The sequence below is a fragment of the Condylura cristata genome, unplaced genomic scaffold (assembly GCF_000260355.1).
Source record: "Condylura cristata isolate star-nosed mole 26May11 unplaced genomic scaffold, ConCri1.0 scaffold00015, whole genome shotgun sequence".
In the NCBI taxonomy this organism is placed as follows: Eukaryota; Metazoa; Chordata; class Mammalia; order Eulipotyphla; family Talpidae; genus Condylura; species Condylura cristata.
In genome coordinates, this window is record NW_004567116.1 from 30094253 (window position 1) to 30118666 (window position 24414).

At 33.6% G+C, this 24414-nt stretch overlaps 1 protein-coding gene across 6 annotated transcripts in view; it reads right to left on the reverse strand.

Moving 5' to 3' along the window:
* Positions 1–2880: 2880 nt before the first annotated feature.
* Positions 2881–24414, reverse strand: part of FAR1 (fatty acyl CoA reductase 1) — a 47052-nt gene continuing 25518 nt past the window's right edge. For 3 of the 6 annotated variants that reach the window (XM_012725535.1, XM_012725534.1, XM_012725532.1), the window contains 9 exons: positions 22719–22898; positions 19612–19789; positions 18696–18740; positions 18449–18576; positions 17464–17531; positions 15899–16070; positions 8967–9096; positions 7011–7138; positions 2881–5753 (listed from right to left, as the gene is read on the reverse strand). In XM_012725535.1, the coding sequence (XP_012580989.1) occupies positions 5591–5753; positions 7011–7138; positions 8967–9096; positions 15899–16070; positions 17464–17531; positions 18449–18576; positions 18696–18740; positions 19612–19789; positions 22719–22898 (1192 nt within the window). In that variant the 3' untranslated portion in view covers positions 2881–5590. Of the gene's footprint in view, positions 5754–7010; positions 7139–8966; positions 9097–14679; positions 15598–15898; positions 16071–17463; positions 17532–18448; positions 18577–18695; positions 18741–19611; positions 19790–22718; positions 22899–24414 lie in introns of those variants that run through there. The other 3 variants (XM_004683029.2, XM_012725533.1, XM_012725536.1) reach the window with 2 other exon arrangements.

The following is a 24414-nucleotide window of genomic DNA, read 5'->3' on the forward strand; positions in this document are numbered from 1 at the left end:
AATATATATTGACCTAAAGAGGATTTCTAAAAAGCCCATAATCCCAAAACTGACATTTCTTCAAGGAACTGTCCATTTGTGCTGTGATTACCTAGAATTTGATGGTTTGTTAAGCTGAGAGAAAATAGGGTAAGTGCAGATGATAATCTGGGAGAGGTAGGAAGTGCTCATAATGGGGTATGAGTTAGAACAATACTGAAATTACTTGTTTCTGATTCAGTTGGCCTGGGATGGGATTTCTACTAAGATTCCAAGTGATAGGTGCTGCTGCTGTTGCTGCTGGTTGAAACATCACTCTTTGAAAAACAAGAAAACTAAAAACAGACCAGTTGTTTAAACACTGAAGTGATTTGTATTCTCAAAGACAGTGATATTATACCAAGTCTTTTTTCTCTTTACTTTGATTTCATTTAGAAAAGAAATGTATTGTTTAAAGTCCAAACTCCACTCCTATTCAATAGGAATTGGGTATGCTTTTGCTAGGGAAATCTTGAATAATGTTTTTACTTACCTGTCTAAACTGAATTCCAAGTCTGGCTCCAACTGCCACCCCAACCTCATCTTTTCTTAGTCATCTTAATCCAACACACCAAAAATTTCTTCACTGTTGCCCACATTTCCCAGTCTGTACACATTCTATTCTCCGTTCCTGGAATGTGTCCCTATCCCAGCATTTCTCCCAATCAGACTTAAAACGACAACTCAAATATCATGTTTGCATGTGCTCATCCCTGAAATAGTCAGCAATATAATACCTCTGTACTTTCAGCATTTTGTTCTTTTCATTCTTTACATGTTATACTATGTTTACTAAACTATGAGTTAAGTTAAAAATTGTAAAGAGTAGGAAGTGTGTTATATTAAGGTCTAACTCACTAAGAACCTTAGTGTGGTGAATGATACAGATAAACAAGATAGTTGCAAAATAAAACCTTAAGAACCTAACCCATAATAGGTACCAAAAACTTGTTGAATAGGCAAATGCTGGGTTTCAGAAATGAAGAAGCCAATAACGGCATTTTTGGTACAACAGCATGTCAGAGAATCTGTCTGAATAGTCAGAAACACTTGTGTTGCTGTAGTAATAGTGCGGTGGCAAGTATCATGGGCTTTGGAGCTACCCCCACTGAGTTCAAACTATGGCTCTGCATTAGCAGTGTAAACACAGGTTAAGTTATTAATGTCATATACCTTAGCTACCACATCTATAAAATATGGGCAATCTGGGTGTGGTCCTGAAACGTATACAAGAGTTAATGTAAAAGGCTTAAAGTGGGCAGCCACTCCTCTGCCCACCTGAGACTTTGCAGGTGTTTCTTTCCATCTGCTCTCTCCTTCTGCAGGGCAGCAGCCTCCTGCCTGCCCTTGAGCTGTACTATGCTGGGACTTCTCTGCACTGACCTCCCTCGGTGGAGGCCGCTCTCCTAAGACCGCCTGCCTGCAACCATGCAGGCCTCACTCTCTGCAAACCCGTCCCTTTCAGGGCAGCTCTTTCTGCCCACTTGCACCTATGCAAGTGTCTTTTCTTCTCTTGTCTCTTTCTAATAAACTTACTCTTTAAATAAAAAAAAAAAAGGCTTAAAGTGGAGTCCAGCACATAGTAGGTGCTCAACAAATTTTGCTAGCGTTATTTCTATAATAAAAGATGCAAAGCTCATTTTCAAGAAACTAACAAAAAACTGAGAAAAATTATGTCAGCCATGAAAGATGTAGAAAATTAAGTCAAACAAGTACTGAAGAAATAAGTATGCAGTCTTCTGGGATATCTACTGTATATAAACTACATTCATTTGCCTGTTTAGGCTCCAGTGTGCTTGTTAAAAAATAACACCAATAAAGTAACTCTAGTACTACATTGAATCATATGATCTATGTAAGTCAAAGACTATTCTATATTAAGGCTTTTATGAAGTTCCCTAATTCAGTATCCTCTAGCTACTCCTTGCTTACAAAAACTGAAGGGAAACACTTGACAAATTTATGTGAGAGAATTAGATTTTCCAGACAACAGCAGAAAATAAAAGAATTCTGCCTCTACCTTTTATAGTCATCAACTTGTAAAGGAGCACATCAAACTTAGCTTTACTCAAATTTTTCTTTAATAAAGAAAAATAAAAGAAATTATTTAACAATTTTGCACAACTATGCTCAATTGACAAAGACAATTTATTTAGGAATCTTAAGGGTAGCAAAGATTATACTTAAGAGGATAGTACCACCATAAAAAAGGACAGAATTAATTCTATCACTAGAAAATGCCTCAAGACAAAAACATGAATTCAATGAGAAAATATTTCCTATTTCTTTTATCACTATTGTTATTTCTGTATCAAGTTTTGCAGCAAAAATTCCTCTCTAGTTTCTCATGCAAAAGGTTAGAGAGTTTTTCTCAAAATAGAGCAAGTCAATGTTAATGAAGTTTCAAGTGAGACTTGGAGTCAGCTCAGCAGAGCATGCTTGGGAAGTCACACTCTAGCCCAGCCTGATATCCTCTCCTTTTTTACAGTTAACCTCTATTATTAATGAATGATCCCTTATACTTAATAAATTGCTGAAGATGTAGCTATAGGATAATAATCATTAATGTGGGCTTCTCCACATTAGCTACAGTCTATGATATACTTCATTCCAGTTAAAACATAAACATAATACCTTAACAAAAAGTATTCATCCTGCCTTTATACTTGCCCTAAAATGCTGTATAAAAAAATTAAAAATTGAAAAAAGAGCTGAGAAGTAATAAGTAAACTGGACAATTTGGTAAGAAGTGACAGGCTCTTTCCTGTAATTCTAACCACATTATCTCATGAGTCATTCTCAGTGTAATGTTTTTTTTTTTTTTACAGGGTAATTACTGTAAAAATACAATAAATACTATAGTGTAAGTATAGGGATTCATTTATTACTTTTTGGTTTACAAACAAAAGGCACCCAATAATGCTTCTATTTACTTCTTATAAAAGATTATCAATTTACATTTAAAACAAAAAGCAAAAAACCCTGAACCAGTTCTGACAAACATACACACTAAAAATAAGAATTTTTTCTCTCTGCTTCCAAATCTTATTACACAAATTCAAAGAATGTTTATTTCTAACCATCCTTTAGTCAAAAAACACACTGCCATGCCTCTGTGTTGAGCTTCAGAACATCTTAATCTTGTCAAGTCAAATTTAAATATGCTCACAATGATGTCATGATCGGTAGAGGCATAAGAATCAAGAGTGAAAAGGGGGAAAAAAACAAATGTGTTATACAATGTAACTATCAAATGAGTTAAAAGAAATATTTAGTAATCTATGCTGTTTGTGTAGAAAATATAATCAAACAGAGCTAAATTCAGATTTAGTAATGACACAAACAGAAATAAATTCCAAAATCTTTAAATTTGAGTCAAGCTTAAAGTCGAGTTCATGGGGATTAACAATCTTATACCTTTTATACTAATTTTGGAACTTGAAGTTCCAGAATGATATATTAAGTTATTCATTATTAGCTTTCTTTTCAACAGAATTCTAAACACACACACACACACACACACACACACACACACACAATGCTGTAACCTCAGTGCCTTCCCAGTTAGCATTTCTCTAAGTTAAGTTACAAGGACAAAGACACAATTCAGAAGACATTATACTTCCAATCTACTTCATGTGTCTGCCGCAATACCTGATTCTTTCACAAGACACAAAGGCAACTCATCTGATTCTAATTATACCTGGCAGATGTATAAAAATCAGAGCATGCTTTCAACACATTTGAAAATGTGTTGGAAGAGAAAGAATATTCAATGTAGAGAGCATTAGTAATTAATTACATGGGCCACTTTAAAGGAAAGGCATCACTCATTCCATTTTTTGACACTTGCCATGGTCTCTCATACTTTATACAAGGTATGGTCCTAGACCAGACATGTTAGAATCGTCCCAAAGGGGGAAAAATATATATATGTGTGTGTGTGTGTGTGTGTGTGTGTGTGTGTTTATATACATATTTCTTTTAAAATAATGTTTAAAAGTTTTACTACAGAAAATCTGGCTTCAACAATGGAAGCATTTTTCCTTACCAAGATTTCCCACCTACACAAAAGAAGGTGATTTCCTCTTTTAGTTTTTTAATAATAACAAAATAAACTTCAATACATTGCATTTAACTTGACAAAGAAAACTGAGATGTAACTTGTTGTATTGTGAACTGACCTCATTAAATATATTCAAGATAACATTGTTGATTTAAATATAGTACATTTGATGAGCTAAATTAAAACATGTTATATTGATTAATTTATTAAACCAACTGTATACTGAAACAGTATAGAGAGTTAACTATTAAGGATTAAAGGGAATTATAATGTGTTTTTAAACTATACATTAATTTCTGGGTATTGTTTCTATAATGTATTTTTCTCTAAGTCTAAAACTACATGCTGAGAAAAAATGGTCCTTAAACTCATTCAACCATTTGCTACTTTGTGGCATGTTTGTGGCATGTAAATAAAGTCTAATTTTATACACATGTATTATTTTATTTTTCTTGAAGGAATTTTCAGCTCTCAAAGTCAAAAATTAGTTATGTGTTTACACATGAGAACATTTCCTTAATGCTATGGCTACCTACAAATACATTCTTCTGTAATAATGCACTTTCAGATTTTACTGGAAAGACAGTATAAGTCTTTCTAATTCCTAGTAATAAGATTATATAAAAGGAGGAGAGAACAAGTATGGTGAATCCCTAACCCCCTCCCCTGGCAAATCATAAATTCTCCAGCTTCAAAAACATGAACAAAATCTCACAGGATTTTTATTTGGTCAAAATGTGGACAAGAAAAACGTATTTCCATTCTTTTTTGATTCTAGTCTTACTGAATTCACTTTCATTTTCCTTCAAAAAACATAGCATAGGTTGATAAGGATTCTCAAACCCAGTTAAGATCCCATAGTCTTCAAAATAATATGTAGACTTTTGATTATGAAAACAACTTATTTATAGAAAAATTATATGCATCAGATTCTAAACAGAAAGAAAAATGAGCACATATCTTTCATGTCTGAAACACTCAATAACTTATAGGATGATGTGAAAATAGTGTGGCTATAATTTTAACAAAACTAAAACCCACTTCAACTGATGGGAAAAAAATCAAACACTAAAGAATTAAATATCTATCAACTTAGCTATTATTTCTGTCCAAATAAATTCTTTCCTTTCCAGTAAATATTAGAATTAGAAATTTACTACATGTTAAGGCATATTTTCATTAATGTTCCAGAATTGCACAGTTAAACTGGTCAGTGTTCCTATTTCCCCGCTCCTTCTCTCATCCCCATTCCTTTTATTCAGGTTTCAAAATGTTAAGCCATGGTTTTGGTGGCTGTTGTAGATTTGAACTGGTATACCACAGTGTGTTAACTAGGTTTTTTGAGCATAAACATTAAAATGTTACATACGATGTACCATAATTTACTTCACACTCCGATCTAAGATGGTTTAATGTCTTGACAAAAGTGAGATGACTTAATACATTTTACATTTTGTGCATTTAGACCACCAAATGCATAGATGTTCTAATGCTATATTCTTGACTTCAGTATCTCATAGTGCTGGACGCTCTGAAGTATGACAGAAACTTGTAACATAGACTAACCACAAAGTACCAGATGTTTCTTGCCATTTGTGATCTTGCAATAAAAATGCGCCAGATCAGGATCACAAGGATTGTATTAAAACCGTAACGTATGTTTCTCAACCTAGAAAGCAAGTCAAGATACATATTAGACAGTATTTTCCAGACAAAATATTGTTGGAGAGAAGATAACACTTAATCTTTAATCTAATCAAATCTAAAACTCATATTAATTTGAAGCTTATTTAAAAATTAGAAAACCTTAAGTAAAAGTGAAAGTAAAGCAAACCTAATGCAGACTCTGGAAGGCAATGCATCAAATAATGCATATCATCTTCATTAACCATGAACAATTTTTTTTAATAACAGCATAGCTGGGATGCAAATTAATACGGTTACAGGTGACAGTCACATGATCTAAGGACAACTGGAAAAGACATTCAAGAAAGAAACATGGAACTAGCACTATACAGGAGAACCTTTCCATTCTTAGAGTAACAAGCTATTCTTGCTCAGGTTTCAAAACAGTTTTGATGTTTTTCAGTGATTTTAGAAATAGGATTATAAATCTTTACACATAAAATGTTTCATAAATCCCTTAACTTTCAACAGGGAGTACAAGATAGGGCTCCAGTATTCAAAGAAATGGTATAGATCAAAGAACTTGGATTTAGGAGTCAAAAGATCAGTCTGCTTGTACACTTTATGACCTAAACAAATACAACCTCGCTAAGCTTCAGTTTTCAATCTATACAACTAGATATCTTGTGAAGCTGCTTAAAGTTAAGCCTCTTAAAATTGGAGGCATGAGAAAAATAATGAGAAGTCTTAGGATGTGGAATTAAAAAAAAATTCTATTTAAAAACACTACAAATAGAAGAGCTTATTTAAAATTAACTGTGTGTCTGCATAATGAATTAACAGGGATTTTTTTCTCTTTTATTTTCTGAGGATCTTTTAAAAAAACTATTACATATTATTTTTATATAGAGACTAATGGAATATTTGTAATTACTTTATAAAGAAAAAGTTCTATGCTGAATGATGTATTACTGTATCTTTTCTTCTTCTGAAGGTGTGCTTGCGTAAGGTTAAAAAGTGACCCTTTTAAAAAAATACTTTTTATCTCTTTACTTTGCAGTAGATAATATAGAGATTTTAAAACTAAACTGTACCTGTACATAGTACCTGTACAATATAAATTGATAAATACATTTCAACGATCTTAGGCTAAATCAATAATACTCTGGCTTCATTCCAAAGGTAAGCATTTTCTCTAGATTATTGGAAATGCCTTTCATTCTGCCAGTTAAACAACAACAAAAGAAGTGTAATACTTTGTAAGGAAGACAAAAGGAAGTCAAACCCATGTAAGACTTACTTGTTCAGATGTTTTCTAGCTGCAGGGAGACCAGACATTTCTTCATTCAATACATACTTCTTAGTTCCCATGCAGTAGTTCTCTATATATTCTGCCCAATGTAATTGCCGTACATCAATATTAAAGGTCTACAGGAAACAAAGATGATATTGGTTACTTTCTTGAATACTTTCTTTTTACCGACAACCAGTCAAAATTCATACCTTTTCTAAAAGTTAATTCCAAATACTTATCAACAAAAGAATAAAAAAAAAGGTACCAAACTATTTATATAAAGTTAAAAATGGGTTAAGAAAAACATTTCATTTTAGAGGAGAGAAGAGGCAGTGACTAGGAGGAGGCACAAGTGCAATGTTCTTTTCTTCACCTGGATACTCACTTTCTAATAAACCACTGAGCAATATGTGTTGTACAGAGTGGGGGGAAGGGAGTAAGCAAAAATCAACAGAAGTCATAAGTCTTTCAACCTGAAATTACCAGCAGGATTCTGGTAACTTAAACCCACTTTGGGGGTTGCAGGCAAAAAGCCTATGGCCACATAAATTAAATCTTGTTATAGAACACTCCTGAAGAAATATTAAGAATTCATTGAGCTATAGTCTCACAGCAAAGGTGAAGAAGTAAACCCACTACACATACAAGTGTGCAGAGAAACAGCATACATTAGGACTTTTGAAGACTTGCCATGGAGACCCACTAGGAAAATATTAAATCTTTCTAATATGGTAACCATGAAGCCACATGTATCTATTAGGCTTTTGAAATGTGCTAGTCTGAACTGAGAGGCTAGATTATAAAAATGTGTAATGGATTTTGCAGGCTCAGTATGGAAAATAGAAAGTAAAGTATCCTTTAAATAAATTTTTTTATTTTTAAATAATTTAAAGCTTCAAACTATTTGATATAACTTCAGCTACACAATTTTCAAATAAACTGAGAAGACAAAGCAAACTGGTACTACGAATATTAAAGAAAAATCTCCTTTGAGAAACTGTAATCAAGAACCAGCTCTGCAAGCCAACTTAAGGCCTGAATTCATCAAGTCATGCTAAAAACCTTTTCAAATATTTTAAAGTGGTCCTGGCTTGCTAATGCCACCTTACTAATGATACAGCCTCACTCGACTACTGGCAGAAGCGAAAGCAAATACTTAACTAGTAGCAAACTGTAACTTCAAGCTAGGCTTGAAAAACTACCCTTAGAAATTCTCAAGGATATGAATTTATAGTCAAAGGACAAAGAAACAAGCTGCCAATAGTCCTAGTTTAAACTATGGAAAGCTGATCAGATGTTGTCTAATCTTTACAAGTTTGAATTATCAGAAACAACTAAAAACAACTGTTTAATATTTCAAGAAGGAAATTTTGAAGATAATGTAAGAAATGTCTATGAAATTTGAAAAACTGTTAAATTTCTAAAATTGAAAATATAGTAAAACCCAAAATTCAACTGGGTAGCTTAGACACAGCTGATAGATTGCCACATAACTTAAATCAATCTAGCTTCAGGCAGAAACAAAAAGATATAAAAACATTAATGTTAAAAGAGCTGGAGGTAAGAATGATATATTAACAATTCACAAGAAAAGAATGAAGAGATAATACTTGAAGAAACATTAGCTAAGTATTTTCCTGAGTTGCTAAAAAAAAAAACCAAAAAAAAAAAAATCTTCAGATCTAGGAAGCCCAAACAAAAGAAGGTAATTTTTTTTTTAAATGTTGGCGGCGAAGAAGTCAAAGTTCTCTTTAAAACTACACATTTTGAAAATATTTTTATCACTCTCAATTACTTATAAATAAAACAACTTTATCTCACTACCACCAATTATGACTGAAGCTTTCATGAGCTTTCTATAGCACAATGGTTGTAAAAAATATCTAATTATTCCTCAAAGCTGCAAATGATTCTCTAATCAGTATGCTATTTACTTTTTAATATAAAACAGAAAATGCTTGCCTTTTTATCTTCAGGGTTCAGCTGATTCATTAACATAGTGACATTGTCAGTATTCCAAACCCAAGAATTACTTGTGAAATACTCAAGAAACACCATAGCTCTGTGAAGACGAGTTATTGCTTTCATCATCCTGTATTGTAAGAAAAATTGAGAGATTCACATTTTGCGTAGATTAGGAAAAATACCACCACCCAGGATACCAGTTTCTATATTGATGTTAACAGTAAAATTTTATTACACAATTTAATGACTACCCAAAATCAGCAGGAGATAAGAATATTTCTGCAACTTTGAAAAAGTTTATAAATCCAAAATGAAAATTATTTTTAAGGTCAAATTTCCTATATATCATATTAAGCAAACAAATGGATTCAATTAGTATTCTCTGATGCTTTGTTCCTTAAGCCACATTTTAGTTCAGTTACATTCACTTAAGATTTCCTGTGAGCCCATACTGTGTACATTATAATCTCAATTTTTCAGAATCATGGAAACAAAGTATACAGAAATATTCATTTGGCTTTTCATTAACTCTTTCCAAATCTATATATTCTTTTAAAATAATTTTTCTCCTTAACAATGCAAGATCACTCTTGGTTATCTGAATGTGCCATGAAATCAATAACTAATGATAAAAACTTTCTGAAACAGAAATTCAAATCTCATCTCCCCAAACCCCTTAGAGAAATAAGGTCGATCAATACATTCTTTTTTCTTTTTAAATTGTGAGGAGTCTTAATCTTTAAATCTGTCTTTTTATAAATTGCAAGTCATTGTAAGTCATTGATCTCATAACACTACTCAGAGCAATAAGTTATACAGTAATAATTACCTATGATAAGCAGAGAAAGGAAAGAATCTTTTGAAACATAACACACCAAAACTTCTCAACCTCTAATAAACAGAAAAATAACTTATAAAGATTTTATTTATAGTCCCACAATAAGGATTAGAATTATAGGCATTTTAGAAAGTCCCACAATGAGGAGTTTTAGAAATGGGGGAAATAAGAGAAAATTAGAGCATCAGAAATGGGAGGGGGGAAAAATCAAAACAGTAATATTAGCTACTTAATTCTGATAACACATTCACTATATTTACAAAGAAACCCTGAATTCAGAATATTGGGACTAAATGGGGCAACATGAACTAGCAGTTGAAGCAAGAGTATTTTTAAAAAAAACTTCCAGTGAACACAAAAATAATTATTGCGCAAACAAAGGCTATATATGGACAGGAAAGGTTCAAATAAATAGAAAGCACTTGGGGGGAAAAACAAGAGAGGCTGCTTTTAAAAGAGATTTGATAATTAATTTTCTACAAAACAACAAAAAGACATAATAGATTTGCAAACAAATCAACAGTCACTATCAGAGCCAGTATAGTATAGTTGATTGAAACCACATACTTGGTCAACATGGTTTTCCAACAGAAATCTTATTTTAAGATTTTCTTCCTAATTCTTTATCACTGACATTCTCACCTAGGCTTCAGATTTGGTCAAGTAACATAATTACCCTAAAACCAATCACTGATTCAGCCAATCAAAAATAATTACAGTAGAGGCCCTCCCTGGTGCGCAGCGGGTTAAAGCACAGCACTGAGAATCTGAAGCCACTTCCATATGAGTTCGATTCCCGCCTGCCCCGGAGGAGACCACATGGCGAGCCAGACCTCTCCTGACCCGCCCGCTGCTCCCCTCAGCAGTGTACTTCGTCGATCTGCCTGTTCTGCTCCCCACTCTGTCTCTGGTGAAGCCTCTCACCGCCCCTGAGCCTCTGGCCTGTACCCCAGTTCTGTATGAATAAATAAATAAATCTTTAAAAAAAATAAAAAAAAAATTAAAAAAAAATAATAATTACAGTAGAAAAACTAGAGGGTGAAAGAAAATCTGGAAGACCATCTATATATGACGTTCATAGAGCATTTATTTACAAAGAAATAAAAGCTACTGGATTAAATACTACCAGGAATAAAAAGAAACTTAAAATATTGCATTGCCACTCTTTGGTTAAGCATGCTATAAGAACAGATGCCAGGGACTAATACTGCCAGGAATATTCTGCATATTTATTTATTCTGTATTATGGCAACCTGCAAAAAGAATCCCAATCCTGTAGAGTAGGGCAAGATTCAATCTAGTGCAGCATTTCTCAACCTCAGCGTCTTTTTGAGTCAGATAAATCTTGGTTGTGTGCGTATGGGTGAAGTATCCCTTGGATACTTAACCACTAGATGCCAGATGAACCCTTCCCCAGTTGTGATAGCGAAAAACCATGTTCAAATATTGTCAAAAGTCCCAACTACGGCAAAATAATCTCCAATCAGAATAATAGATAAAAAAGATCAGGTTCAGAGAAGTTAGGGTAAATAACCAAAAAACAAGACCACTGGAAACAATTTTTAAATGTTTTGACTGCTTCCACAATTGATAAAATCATGTAGTTTAGTCCTCATGATTATTGATCAGGAACTGGCATAATGAATATCTGAGCTGCAGCTTTTAATATGTCACAATATGTTAATAGATTTTTTTTATCTAGCTGACACTCAGAATAATGTAATTGAGTAAAATGGAAACCATGAATGACACAACTAACATCAGTTAAATATATAGAACTAGATATTATATTACAGTCCCAATATAAGGTATAAAGCCTAGCAACTTGCTCAATAAATATCTGGAGAAATTAAAATATAAACTGTAAGCCTTTGTACTTAACATTACCTAAATAAAAAAACTACATTTTTTTGACGTGAAGCTTTCAGCAGTCAAATATCATTCCTGTTTGAAACCCATAAAGTCTTATACAAGACAAAAATCTTAGGTCAGAAGATTCCTTATTTGGTATCTCCTAGTTAGTATAGATTTTAATTTCCAAAGATAGCTGTAATACTATCTCCCATCCTCGATGTTCACCTAAGTCACTTTGACTATCTTCTCATCAAGAGGTGAAGATAACTTTTGAACAACAGAATGAGGAAGAGATGATACTGGGTAGTATCCAAGGGCAGATAAGGAAAGGTTATAGATCTTTCTGCCTTACTCACTAGAATACTCACAACCTTGAGGCCTTTAGTCACCATGTATTTTGTCCAATTCCCAGAGACTGCCATCCTGTGAGGAAGCCCAAAGTAGTCCATGTGGAGAAACCACATGGAGAGAGGTTCTGAGGTTACGTTAAGAGAAAAAGATGCCTGGTTAACCCAACTAGCCTACTAATTAAGAGGTAGAATTTAAGAGTCAAAATCTAAGATTTAAGGTGTTCTACAGCAACTTCATAAGGAACCCAGGAGAGAGAAAGGCATATCTGAAGAAGATCTATGGGTACAGTTTTAATCTATAATTAATTGTCTCAAAATAAATTCATAGGAGACCTACACATTTAAAAGAAATTGTCACTTTACACTTAAAGGGAAAGAAAGTACAAAAGGATGAGAGGCCTCTGGATAAAGGGTTAGCAAGCCAGAGACACATGACAAATCCATCCATTTTGGTAAATAAAGTAAATAATCATTTACATAATGTCTATGGTTGCAGAACTGAGTGGTTGAAAGGTGGAAGCTACATGTAACAGTAAAGCTGGGTATTGCAGGGGCCTACCTGGTGGCACAAGGGATTAAAGTCTCATTAATATGAAGCTATCAGCAACCACTGCAGCATCAGTTTGACCCCCAGTCAGGGAGGTGACCCACATGGTGCAGCAAACCTCTCCTATCTTGCCCGCTGTTCCCCTCAGCAGTTTATTTCAGTTAATCTGCCTGTTCTGCCCCCTGCACCTTTGGTCTACCTCCCAGTTCTTGAACACATAAGTAACTCTTTTAAAAAAAAAAAAAAAGTAAGAATGGTGATGGCACATGGGTGATATGGAGATGGGAAGCCCATGGGGATTACAACTGAGATGAAAAAATGCACAAAATGATGCAAAAATAAATTATATGATTAAAAAAAAAAGTAAGAGTATTGCAATAGGAACCATAGGGTCTCCAAAACTTACCATATATACTACATAGGTCTTTATAGAAAGCTTGCCAACATCTGCCCTTGAGGGTTCCTAACCTTTCACAGCAGGAAGTAGAGTAAATAGACTTAAACTTGAAAACAGAGGCCATTTAAAATTATTTTTAAATTTATATCTCTTATATCACTGTGTAGTACCTGTAAAATTCCCACCATCAATTCACCCATGATCCATCACCATAGTCCCTTGTGCTCTTCTCTCCTGTTTTGATCTCTTTTCCTTCCTCCCCGCCGCCAAAGAATGTTTCTGATTGATGATTGCCCAATAATTTTTGTTTTGTTATTATTTTTTTTTCCTGAACCCTTATTTGGTTCCCTTATATCCCTCCTCTAAGTGAAGCCATTAGATATTTTTCTTTTTCCTTCTGGCTTATTTCGCTGCATATGATCCCTTCTGGCTCATCCATAAAAGAGGGATTTTTTTAATAGAAAAAGGATGACTCAAAGTAATGCTAAGAGCCTCAGAAAACTCTTAAAGAGCAGGAATGAGCCCTAAAAAACCATCAACACATAACCAATTGGAATTCAGAACTGTTACGGACCAGAGATGGCAGCATATTTCCTCTTTCCTTCTTTGAAAATGTCTAAAATTATTCTGCTATGCTTGTTAATCATTATATGTTGGACATATGGACAGCAAGTAACTTGTTACTATAGTTCATATGTTGTCAGTATAATACTTGAGGAATCATACCTTTAAACTGATGTCAGGGGAGACATCTTGGAGGGGAAGAAGCATGCATACTTTCCATGTGGAAGGAATATGAACTGTTGTGGCCTGAAGGCTGACTATAGCAGATCTGCATTTTCCAAAAATGGCTACAACCTTTTATCTTACTTGCTTATTTAGAACATGTTCTTGGCCATTTTCTACATTCCTTTTCTTAAAATCTTGGAGGACTCATGACTCACTTGCGACTAAAAGAGTAAGGTGGAAGCAGTGCCATGCAAGGCAGTACAAAGTAAGGTAGGTCAGTAGCCATGCAAGCAGTAAAACTCCGTTAAGACAACCACTAGTCCTTGTAGAAACTCTATGAAGGTGAGATGATACTAGCTATTCCACTGCAGGAACCCCCTCTCTGATCCATCTGATCATACACATATGAAACCACCAACACCACCCCCTCCAGCTAAAACTGCCCAACTGATTCCTTCTAGAATTTCTAAATCCTGAGAAAAATAATAATTTGAAAATGATAATAAATCACTGCTGTCATTTTAAGCCACTAAGTTTGAGATGATTTGTTGTGCAGCACTATCTGCTATAAATTATTAAATAAACTTTGCTGTTTACTCATTTGTAAACTTTTACTAAATTCCATTTTCTGAGTAAGGCAGTGAGACCCATTAAATTTCTGACTCAGTTTTGACTTTTCTGCTCTTAATGTTAAGCAAATTTATTATTATCAAGAAAGCAACATGCACTGCCAACACTCATAAATTTCTACCTGTTTTTTTTCCCATAAATAATGTACTTTACAGATAACTCTAGAAAAACCTGAAAATTCTGATATATTTTGGAGCTTCTCCCCATAAGTATTTTTGTTTTACCTATTCTAAAAGTTGTTTAATTCCACACCTCTCACATATTCCAATGTGTAACATAGATGGTTAGGAACATAATGGACACATGAATCCATAGAAAATCCCTACAAGTAATTCAGATCCTGATACACTGTAACTGGCAGATACCTCACTTTTATTTTTGAGCAGTTGATGGAAGTCCTGAAATCAGCATCTTCTTTACATATAAATACTCAAATCCTGAACACTCCAATCAAAGGCTTCACTGTAAGGCCAATGTAGTTAAAAAAAATAAATATTTTTATAGAACATTTTACTGTAGTTGTGGTAAAAACAGTAGGAAAACTAGGTTTGTGGAGATTCAATAGAAAGAGAAGAAAGGAGAAAGAAAGGCTGTAACAACTATAATAAAAATAGAACTTTTCCATTTGTTATTAACCTTTTAAAGTATGACATTCTCAACCTGGAAAATTAGTCAAAAACTTTAATTATCATATTATAAGCTGAATGGGCAATTGAGATCAATTAATTTTCTAGGAGCAGCCTATGTTTTTCATTTAAAACTATACAATGCACTTGAAGCAAAACACTGTACCCATAATCCCCTATAAAACTCACCCCTAAGTTTTGAAGGGGGAGAGAAGGGCTCTATTTCAGCTTATAATAACAATGACAACCTTGGTGTTGGACATTTCCTCTATTATGGGTATTGGAGGATCAATATTCCAATAAGATGAGATTCAGTCTCCCCAAGTATCCTCAATTTCTAAGAAATGTCCCAGCACCCTGATTGTGATTGTAATCAATCAGGTTAGTAATTCTAAAGGTAAAGCTCATGCTAGCGACTTTTTGTCTCTCCAGCAAGCTTCCACCACCTTACCAATACATAGTGTATTTACTGCTATTCTTCTTACCACGGTTTCTGACCTGTCAACCTGAGTGCAAGATCGAGCAATAATGCAGGTACTGTATCTCTGACACCCCTCCAATAATGAAACAATAAGCTGTTGGAATACAACTTAATATCGGGGTGCCTTAATACTTGGTTTAAAGGATTCGTCTTGAAGGAATGATTTAGATAATATCCTGTAGGAAAAATAAGCATCAAAGCATTTTGAGTGTTATTTGTTATTCAGAAAAAAGCCTAAAATTAGACCTAGAATTCAGTACATAACAATAATTAATCATCCAAACTTTAGAACAGAGTAAATTATAACACTACCTTGCTGTTCTGACAAAGTCTTAAATTCAAGAGTCTTCTCATTCACAAAAGGCCACTAAGCCTTATCATAAGCATAAACAAATACAGAGTTAATATGCATTTTAGTGTAAGCATGGGTTGTTTAACAGTCAGAGGAACAGATAAGACAGAGCTAGTCACCATTACCTTGGGCTTCTTCCAGTCATCCTGAGGTAGATATCATACAGGAATGCTGGGGCCTTATGGCTTACAGCAATCCAGTAATGATATAAAAGGTGATTGGAGGTTAGATTTACATTGGGCCGTCTGAAGGCCTGTTCGAGAGGATTCCTCTTGAAAGTGGAAATTACATGGTATTCTGAGGAAGAAAAGTTGTGTAACAGCTTTGATAACAACCATGTAATGAAGTTTTGAAAAAAATCATGTTTTTACAAAGCAAAATATTTTACCAAAGATGTCAAGAGTTTGCTCATTTGAAAAACAAACTTTTCTATTCAACTATGGTAGCTAAGAGAATATGGGTATTAACCTTCTGAACTCAAGTGGTTTTAAAACTGCCACTATTTGTGAATTTTAATTAGATGAATGAATTTTTGCTAAAATTCACTCTTAAAAATTTTATCCTTTTATGTTTTACCTATTTCATTTTACAATGTTACTTTCTATATTTCACCTCTCACGATAGCTTCTTTCTTTCTGTTCCTCTTTCCAGATTCTTATTACTGTACTTACTTAAAAAAGAAAAGGAAAATCATCACCCTTTGCTTATGAATAAGTTGTTCAAATAAACATATTATCAACAAGCTTAAAACAACCCAAAATTAACTTCTGTTGCAATTTATTTAGATTATGCAAAGTCAACACAATTAAATCTATTATCCTCTATGTTAATATTTTTATGGAAATATATATTGAGACTACAAAATAAAAATCAATTTGATTTTTACTAAATTTTTCAAATGATAAAATATTACAAATATCCTAAGTTATTCAGTGTTTTAAAATCCTTAAAAGAATATTAAATAATTATCATAAATTCATGTTATCCTAGATTTTCCTTATATGCTGTCAATCTTTAAATTGAAGTAAAAAAGCCACAGAAAGGCCCTACAACAAATGGCATAAAAGACTTACTTTAAAATCAAAATTGCTCTGCAAGAGTAACAAAAATTTAGAGGTAAAATAAAACCTCTTGCTAACTACTACAGAGACTTTAAATGTGAAAACATAAACCAACAACTTAAAATGATTCAATTTCAGTAGGCTTTAAGTTGTACTCTTTTTATTTTAAACAACATTGCACACATAACAGCTATGAATTTTTTAATTTAAATAAATTACTATATGTAATAGAAAATATTCTGGCAAAATATATATATCTTATTTGCTAATTCCTTTAGTTATTATTCTTGGGATCACTAGCTATCTCCTCATATATGCCAACTTGTATAGCTAGAACTACATTATCTATGGGTAAGCAACATCAGGATAAAGAATGTCTATGAGGGAGGAAAAAAAAACTATTTCCACACAACATGTAGATATGAAAGTTACTGCAGATGACAGCAAAAAAAATTGTATGGGTCAGACAAAAATGGGGCAGGGTGTGGATAGTAAGATTGTTTGTAGCTAACTGGCAACTTGGTGGCCTTACTATCTTGGGAGGGAGTTTATTCTAACATAAAATTCAGGGAACATTTTAAATTCTTTAAGATTTATTCTAACATTCAAAAACACAGGTAAAATCATACCAACTTCACCCCAGTGGAAAGGATTAGTGCTGCCTGTGGTACAGTTATACACCATGATGTTTCTTGGTCTGCAAAGACAAAGATCAAAACATTGAAACACAAAAGGAGACCAAATTTATCCAAACTAAATCTTACATGCTATTCAAGTAGGAAGAAATGAGGATGATTGGTACCTGTTCTACAATTTTCCTAAAAGGATTATTTTTCATATCTGAATAACTATAATTACCATTTTCCCCTACCCTACCAAATAATTACTTCCAAAGACATATATAGTTCTTTCTTTTCATATTTTTCTTCCTTGCATAACAGTAGTATCTTTTTTAATTTAAAGAAAACAGCAACAATCAATCTCAGCTCTTCCTATCATCTTCCCATTTTCAGTGGTTTTAACTAAAAGAGATTTTGGGCTTATTTCCCTTTCACTACAAACAATAAACTTATATCATCATACCCTTTTCTAAGACATAAAATAGTCACTTCAAAAATAGGGCAGTTTATTATTAAGAGAGAAAATGTTATTGAGAAGCTTAAAGTTTACCTGTATAGGCTATTATTCCCTTTAATTCAAATGCTCAGTTGGAAAAGCATTACACTGAAGACCTAAAGTTGCTCTCTTATGCAATATCTGTATATGTAAGCCATTCTTTGTGTATTTCAGCTCTTTATATATGCTAGTTTATACCCAATTTTAGATTTAGGGGAATAAAAAAAAATCACAAGGGTGGGAGACAGTCCTTATATTTCCATTTTAATTTCTAATGAACTTGTCCATCCTATAGGAAATACATGAAAATTATTGACAATTCTTAATTATTGCTGATGGAACCACTTTACTGCCTGTGATAAACCAACTCTTACAGCTGGAAGTGATAATGCCTATATATACTGGCATGGAACTATCAGGCTTCAGGGGTTAATTAACATCAGTCTATAGTTGTTTTCCCTTCTCAGTTACTATAGATTTAACAAGTGATGTTGTCACCTCATATACCTATTAACTCCGGAATACCAGGCTGCTGCAAGACTCGTGTTGATAACTACATCTACAGGAACAAGATCTGCAAGGGCACTGTTGGAGGCACGCATTGTTCGAAGAATTCCTTTCCCTGCCTTTGTTGAAATTAAAAACAACACCTTAAGATATATAAAACAGTACACATAAACATATAAAGATGTATAGAAAACAGAAAAATACACAGAATATTAAATATATCAAAAGGTTTACTTACCGCAATAAAGAGACCACTTGGTCCATTAAAGTTATCAATCCATCCCTAATATCAAAAATTAAAAAGGGAGGCTGCTTAGAAATATTACAAAACTAGAAATTGATTGCTTGCAATGCATTACACCACATATATATTTATGGGAATTTTCTTCTAAAAACTATAAAATAGAGCATGTTCTCCCCATCTCAATCCTGTCAAGTATTTTTACTTCATTAAATGCATTCAAGTTTGATTTGTGTTATTTACTGCTTTGCTGATTTCCTGAGATTAGGGGGAAATAAAAATTTCTCTTCAAAATTTCAAAGGAAAGCAAAATTATAAAGCAAAAAAATAGATGCTATCACTACCATCATAGAGACCTAGATTTTTCCTAAATTTATCTAAGTTATGTTTTCTCTTATTCCAGGAATTCATAAATACCATAGTGCCCAGTTTTTGTACAGTAAGTCACAGAAATGTTTTATGTCTCTTAGTTTGTGATCAATACAGGAAGGACCCTATCTCTTGGAAGGCCTGCCTCTTCTTGGTAATTAAAAGCAAATGAAATAAAATAAAATCTTGAATATTCCCATCTATATTCCAATCACCTCTACAAGGGGAACTAGTCAACAAATAATTTTAAAAGCCAACTAATGCTGACATGTCCAGAGTCCAATCATCTTGTTGATGACAGACAAAACTCAGCCAAGACAACACCATAGCCTTTGATTTAATTTTCAAATAAGATTTAAAATGTTGGTCTAAATTTCTATACACAAACGTTACACATAAATAAAAACCTACAAATAGAAATAGTTTTGTCATGGTAAATCATGTTCAGTAAATAATGCATGCTCTTATACACTTTTGAAGTAAAGTTCTAAAAAAAAAAAAAAAACTTAATCCCAACTATTTAAAAAGAGTTCCCAAAACTTACTGGATAAGGTTCTTTCCAACTGGCACCAACAATAGATGGCCTTACAATTGCTACATTTAGCTTAGCTCCTTCTTGTTGTACAACATATTCTGCCAATGCTTTCGTGTATATGTATGTATTAGGTCTGTCTCCTATCAATTTTGGCGTGATATCATTTACTAGGCCATCATCCATCCACCTGGTAAAGAAATGGCATGCAAAGATATTTTCAGATATTTTACTATAAAATGAAATCCACCTAACAGTGTACATTCAAATATATCTATCACTAACTCAAATGATGACAACTTTAAAAAAAGGGAGTTACTTTTATTAAACATCAACTGCAAGTTCATATCTCTTACATTCAATTTCTATATCCACAAGATCTGAAAACTGAGTGTTCTTTCATAAACCATATGGTAAGTAAAAAAAAGCTTATCTAAACTCATTTATGATCTTAATACCACTGAGGATACATATTCATACACTTCTTGGGTCTGATAAAGGATGCTATCCCAGATCTAGCTAAGTTATTTCATAACCAAACAAATTTCAAAATACAGCAGGCCCCCTGGGTTTCAGATTAGGAATTAGAGATCTCTATATATACCTAACAATATAGCATGTTAATTATACATATCTGCAATGAACATTAATGTAAAAGGAATACTGAAGCAGTGAAAAATGTTGGGAACCAAAGATTTACTGACAAGGAAAGAACTGAGCCTTGCATCCAAGCTTGATATAGGACTAGTCTTGGGCCTCGCATCCGGGAGATACAGGTGGGAGGAACTGGGCCTACCACCAGGGGGCACAGCGATGAGTCACCCTTTGGAATGTGAACTTAGATCTATATAAAAGACCCTTTCCCCTTTATTGAGTTGGCAGTAGCTGGGGCTCCCTCTCAGCTGCTGTCTGAGAGCAATAAACTCTGCTTGCTCAGCCTTTCTGCCTCCCACCTTCCTTCCTTGCGGCTGGGCACAGAAGTTGGGACAAAACAAAAATCAAATGCTCACTAATGAGACTAACAAATACTACAGTAAACAATAATAATTGTAACAATTACTAACTTTCTATGAATTCACAAAATTCCTCTAACTCTCTCAGTATCTCTGACAAAGATGTACTCTGATAATGTGTGAAAGAAGGGTCATATGCTAGGTGCTTTCTATGGCCTTTCTCAATCTAAATTTCTTATCCTAGTATGTTATAGTTATTTTCAAACACTTCTCCTTCTTTCCTTACTGTCTACCATGCTATGCAAACCTTCCCCAGTAGGCTGCCACACTCTAATAAGGAACGAAGAAGCATAAATAGAAAACTATCAAGATAAATTTTCTTCTGTACATGGAAGTACTTTTTGTATATAGATGAAAAAGAATATTAAAAATTGAAGAGGATACTACTCAGTTTAAGAATAATTCCATAGTGAAGATGAATTTTTAAAAAGTGGAAGTGATAGCTACTACAAAAACTGGCTAAGCCGAGGAGACATTAGCCAGTAAGCCTAATATCACTGGTATGACTTTACAGAGTGTAACTATGACTTTATCTAAAATTATGTTAGCTAATTTTTTTTTTTTGTAAATAAAGGAAGGAGATACAGAATTTGAAGTTTGTTAAAGGTTCTTTCTCAGCTACTTGGATGTTTGGGTATACCAATTACTAATAAAAGGAAAAGCAAAAAGCTTCACTAACTTCTACGTTCAACTTTAAAAAAAAAAAGATTTATTTTACTTATTTATGCATACCAGAGCTGGGGTGTAGGCCAGAGGTGAAGGGGGCTGAGAGGATTCACCATAAACAAAGTGGGAGCAGAAGAGGCAGACTGTCTACAATAACTGCTGAGGAGAAGCGGGTATGACAGGAGAGTTCTGCTATGCCATGCGGGTTAGCTCTCTGGCTAGGGATCAAACTTGAACTCTGTACTGCAGTGGCTGTGGACTCACTGAGACTTAAGCCCTTGTACCACCTGGGAGGCCCCTACACTCAACTTTGTAAACACCTCTGCTTACTGATCTGTGAGGAAAATGAGGTAAATAACTGGGATTATCAAAGAAATGAGATCAGAAATAGAAAACACGGCATTACCATAAGAATATCTCAGTAAGCTCACATATTTATTAATTTAAAAACTCTATCTGCTTAAAGAAAGCCTTAAAGAAAAGGACATAAGTCCTTATTTTAAAAGACATCTTGGACAGAGTTATGTACATAATGTAGCACCCTCAGGAAAAAAAGAATTTGTTTGAAGCAGAGGATGGTGAGTAAGAAGCTGAAAGTGGACTGCATCTCTGGGAAGAAAGGAGATATAAAGGGAAAGAGAAGAAAAGGACAGAAATGTCCACAAATCTTACATGAGGAGTAACAAATATGTGAAGATATGCATATGGAATGCTTTTATAATTGTAGCTTGTATTAAAAAAAGAACACTTGGTTTTTGTACTGGTCCTATTTGATTCACTTGCATAGGCTGAGGCAAATGAAATATTTGTCATGATAGAAACCTTTTTCACATACTACATACCCATCAAAACAGCTATTTTTCATGCAATAATTGCTCATAGAATCCTGGTCCTTAGAAAAATTAAAAACATTAACACAATGTGTATCAATGAAAGGACAGGGACCATGACTCCTCTAATTTCCTAATAATAAAAGACCCTGCTATAGATATTCTCATTTGGGAAAAATAAAAAGGATAATCACTTAATAAACTAGAAAACCTTGCTCTCAAATAGGCAGTCGTTAGTATCAATGAGTATCAGGTAACTCTTAGTCACTAAAATGACACCCTGAAAAATAGGGGCTTTAATATTGTGAGTTGTTCATAAGCCATCTTCAAGTCATCACACCTAGTAAAAAGTGAAAGTCCACACTGCTTTTACTATCATTTAGATGTTAATCTATAAAATCAGAAGAAGATCGTAGATACATAACAATTTGTTGCCTAAGAAAGAGATAAATGTATATATAATGGGGAAAGTATACATAAAATGGAAAGAGGTGGAGAGAAAGTAAAATATGCCAAGATACAGAAATAGACCAAGAGATACATATAAATAGATAAAACCTGGATCCAAAGTTTTCAGATCAAAACCAATCTATATAAATTTCAAACATACTCTAAAGAATCGATCAGTTTCTTGGGATCCACAGGAGGTGGATAGACTATTTCATCAATATGCTTTCGATTACAATAGGCATATGCTGTTGACACATGCATGAATACTTCCAGATTCTTCATTTGTTGTGCAAGAAGAATAAGCTGTCTTGTAGCAATCACATTTAACTGAACAGCATCTCTATAAAAGAAAAAGTGACAATGATAGGAAAAGTACGTCATTTACTTACTCTATTAAAAGCAATCTTAATTCCATTAAAATGACAGATCTTTTTTTTATTTACAATACATTCCCAAAAAGGCTGTGTACATTCTGTTTCCATATAAAGTAGAGCCAGTCTATCTTTAAATCTTTAAAAAGTTCCTGATTACTAAATAAACTTACTAGGATATAAAAAATTAAAGTAAAATTTAAAACTTTTAGTAATCCAGAAACAGATTTCAATCAAAGATATAAATTCTGAAGTCATGTTAGATGACTTCTGCATAATGATTTTTTTAGTATACTGCTTTATGATGGAGATGTACTACAGAAAATCAGAATAGCTAAATAATTTAAAAATTATTTTAAGGCAGAATCACTAACAAGAATAAAGAGTGGAAGAAAGTTCAGAAATATTAAATTTTATTAAAATATTCAATCAGAATGCTTTGCAGTAATTAATTCAAATGCCTTTTTAAGACCTTATAAAATTCAAGGGTACCAAAAAACTTGTACCAGAAATATATGCAAGACCTCAAAGTGAGCTCTATATTCCTGTAATATTGTAATGTATTTATAGTAAGAAATAAACATGTATTTTATAACCACACACACACACACACACACACATATACGTCTTCATTTTGGGTTCCTGGCTTACAGTACCCAAAACTCTTAGAATTTCCCAAGTATACAGAATGAAGATAAAAGAGTTTTTGTTATATTGATGACCTCTGGATAACATCTTAGGGTAGGGATCTGGTAGCCAGCTGACCATACCCTGTGATTTGAGAGATTGAAAGGGGAGAGAGGACCCAGAAGTTGATTCAATCATGTCTATGTAGTGAAGACTCCACTGAAACATTAATGAGCGTTCAGAAAACTTCTGGGTTAGTAAACACATGAGGATTTGGGAAAAGTGGCACTTTGAGAGTGACTATTATCTCCTTATCATTTCTTCCATCTGGCTGTTCCTGAGTCATAGCCTTTTTTATAATAAGCTATTATAATAAACCAGTGATCAAATAAGTAAATGTTTCTCTCGTTCTATGAACTGCTCTAGAAAAAAATCAATCAATTCTAAGGAAAGGCTGAGAGAATGACTGATATATGGCCAGGTGATCATAAGTATAGAGCACAACATAGATTTAAGACTGGCATGATATCTGGGTGTTGAAGAGGCCAGTCTTCAGGACTGAATTGTTCACCCGTGGCACCTGATACTATCTACTGAAGATAGCATCAGAATTAAGTTGCATTCTACAAAACCCAGCTAGTGCTGGGTTTGGAAAACTGCTTGGTGGTGTAGGGAAACTCCCCTCACTCCACCCCAACATCAAAATCTGGTGATCAGTACAGCCTAAAGAGTTCCCTTTTTGAAATTTACTAAAAAATAAACAATTTCACAAAGTCAAAAAAAAGTAGTGAAAAGTCATCTAGCAATAGCAAAAATGTGAAGGGTCCAAATATTTACTATGAATAGAGTGGATTAATA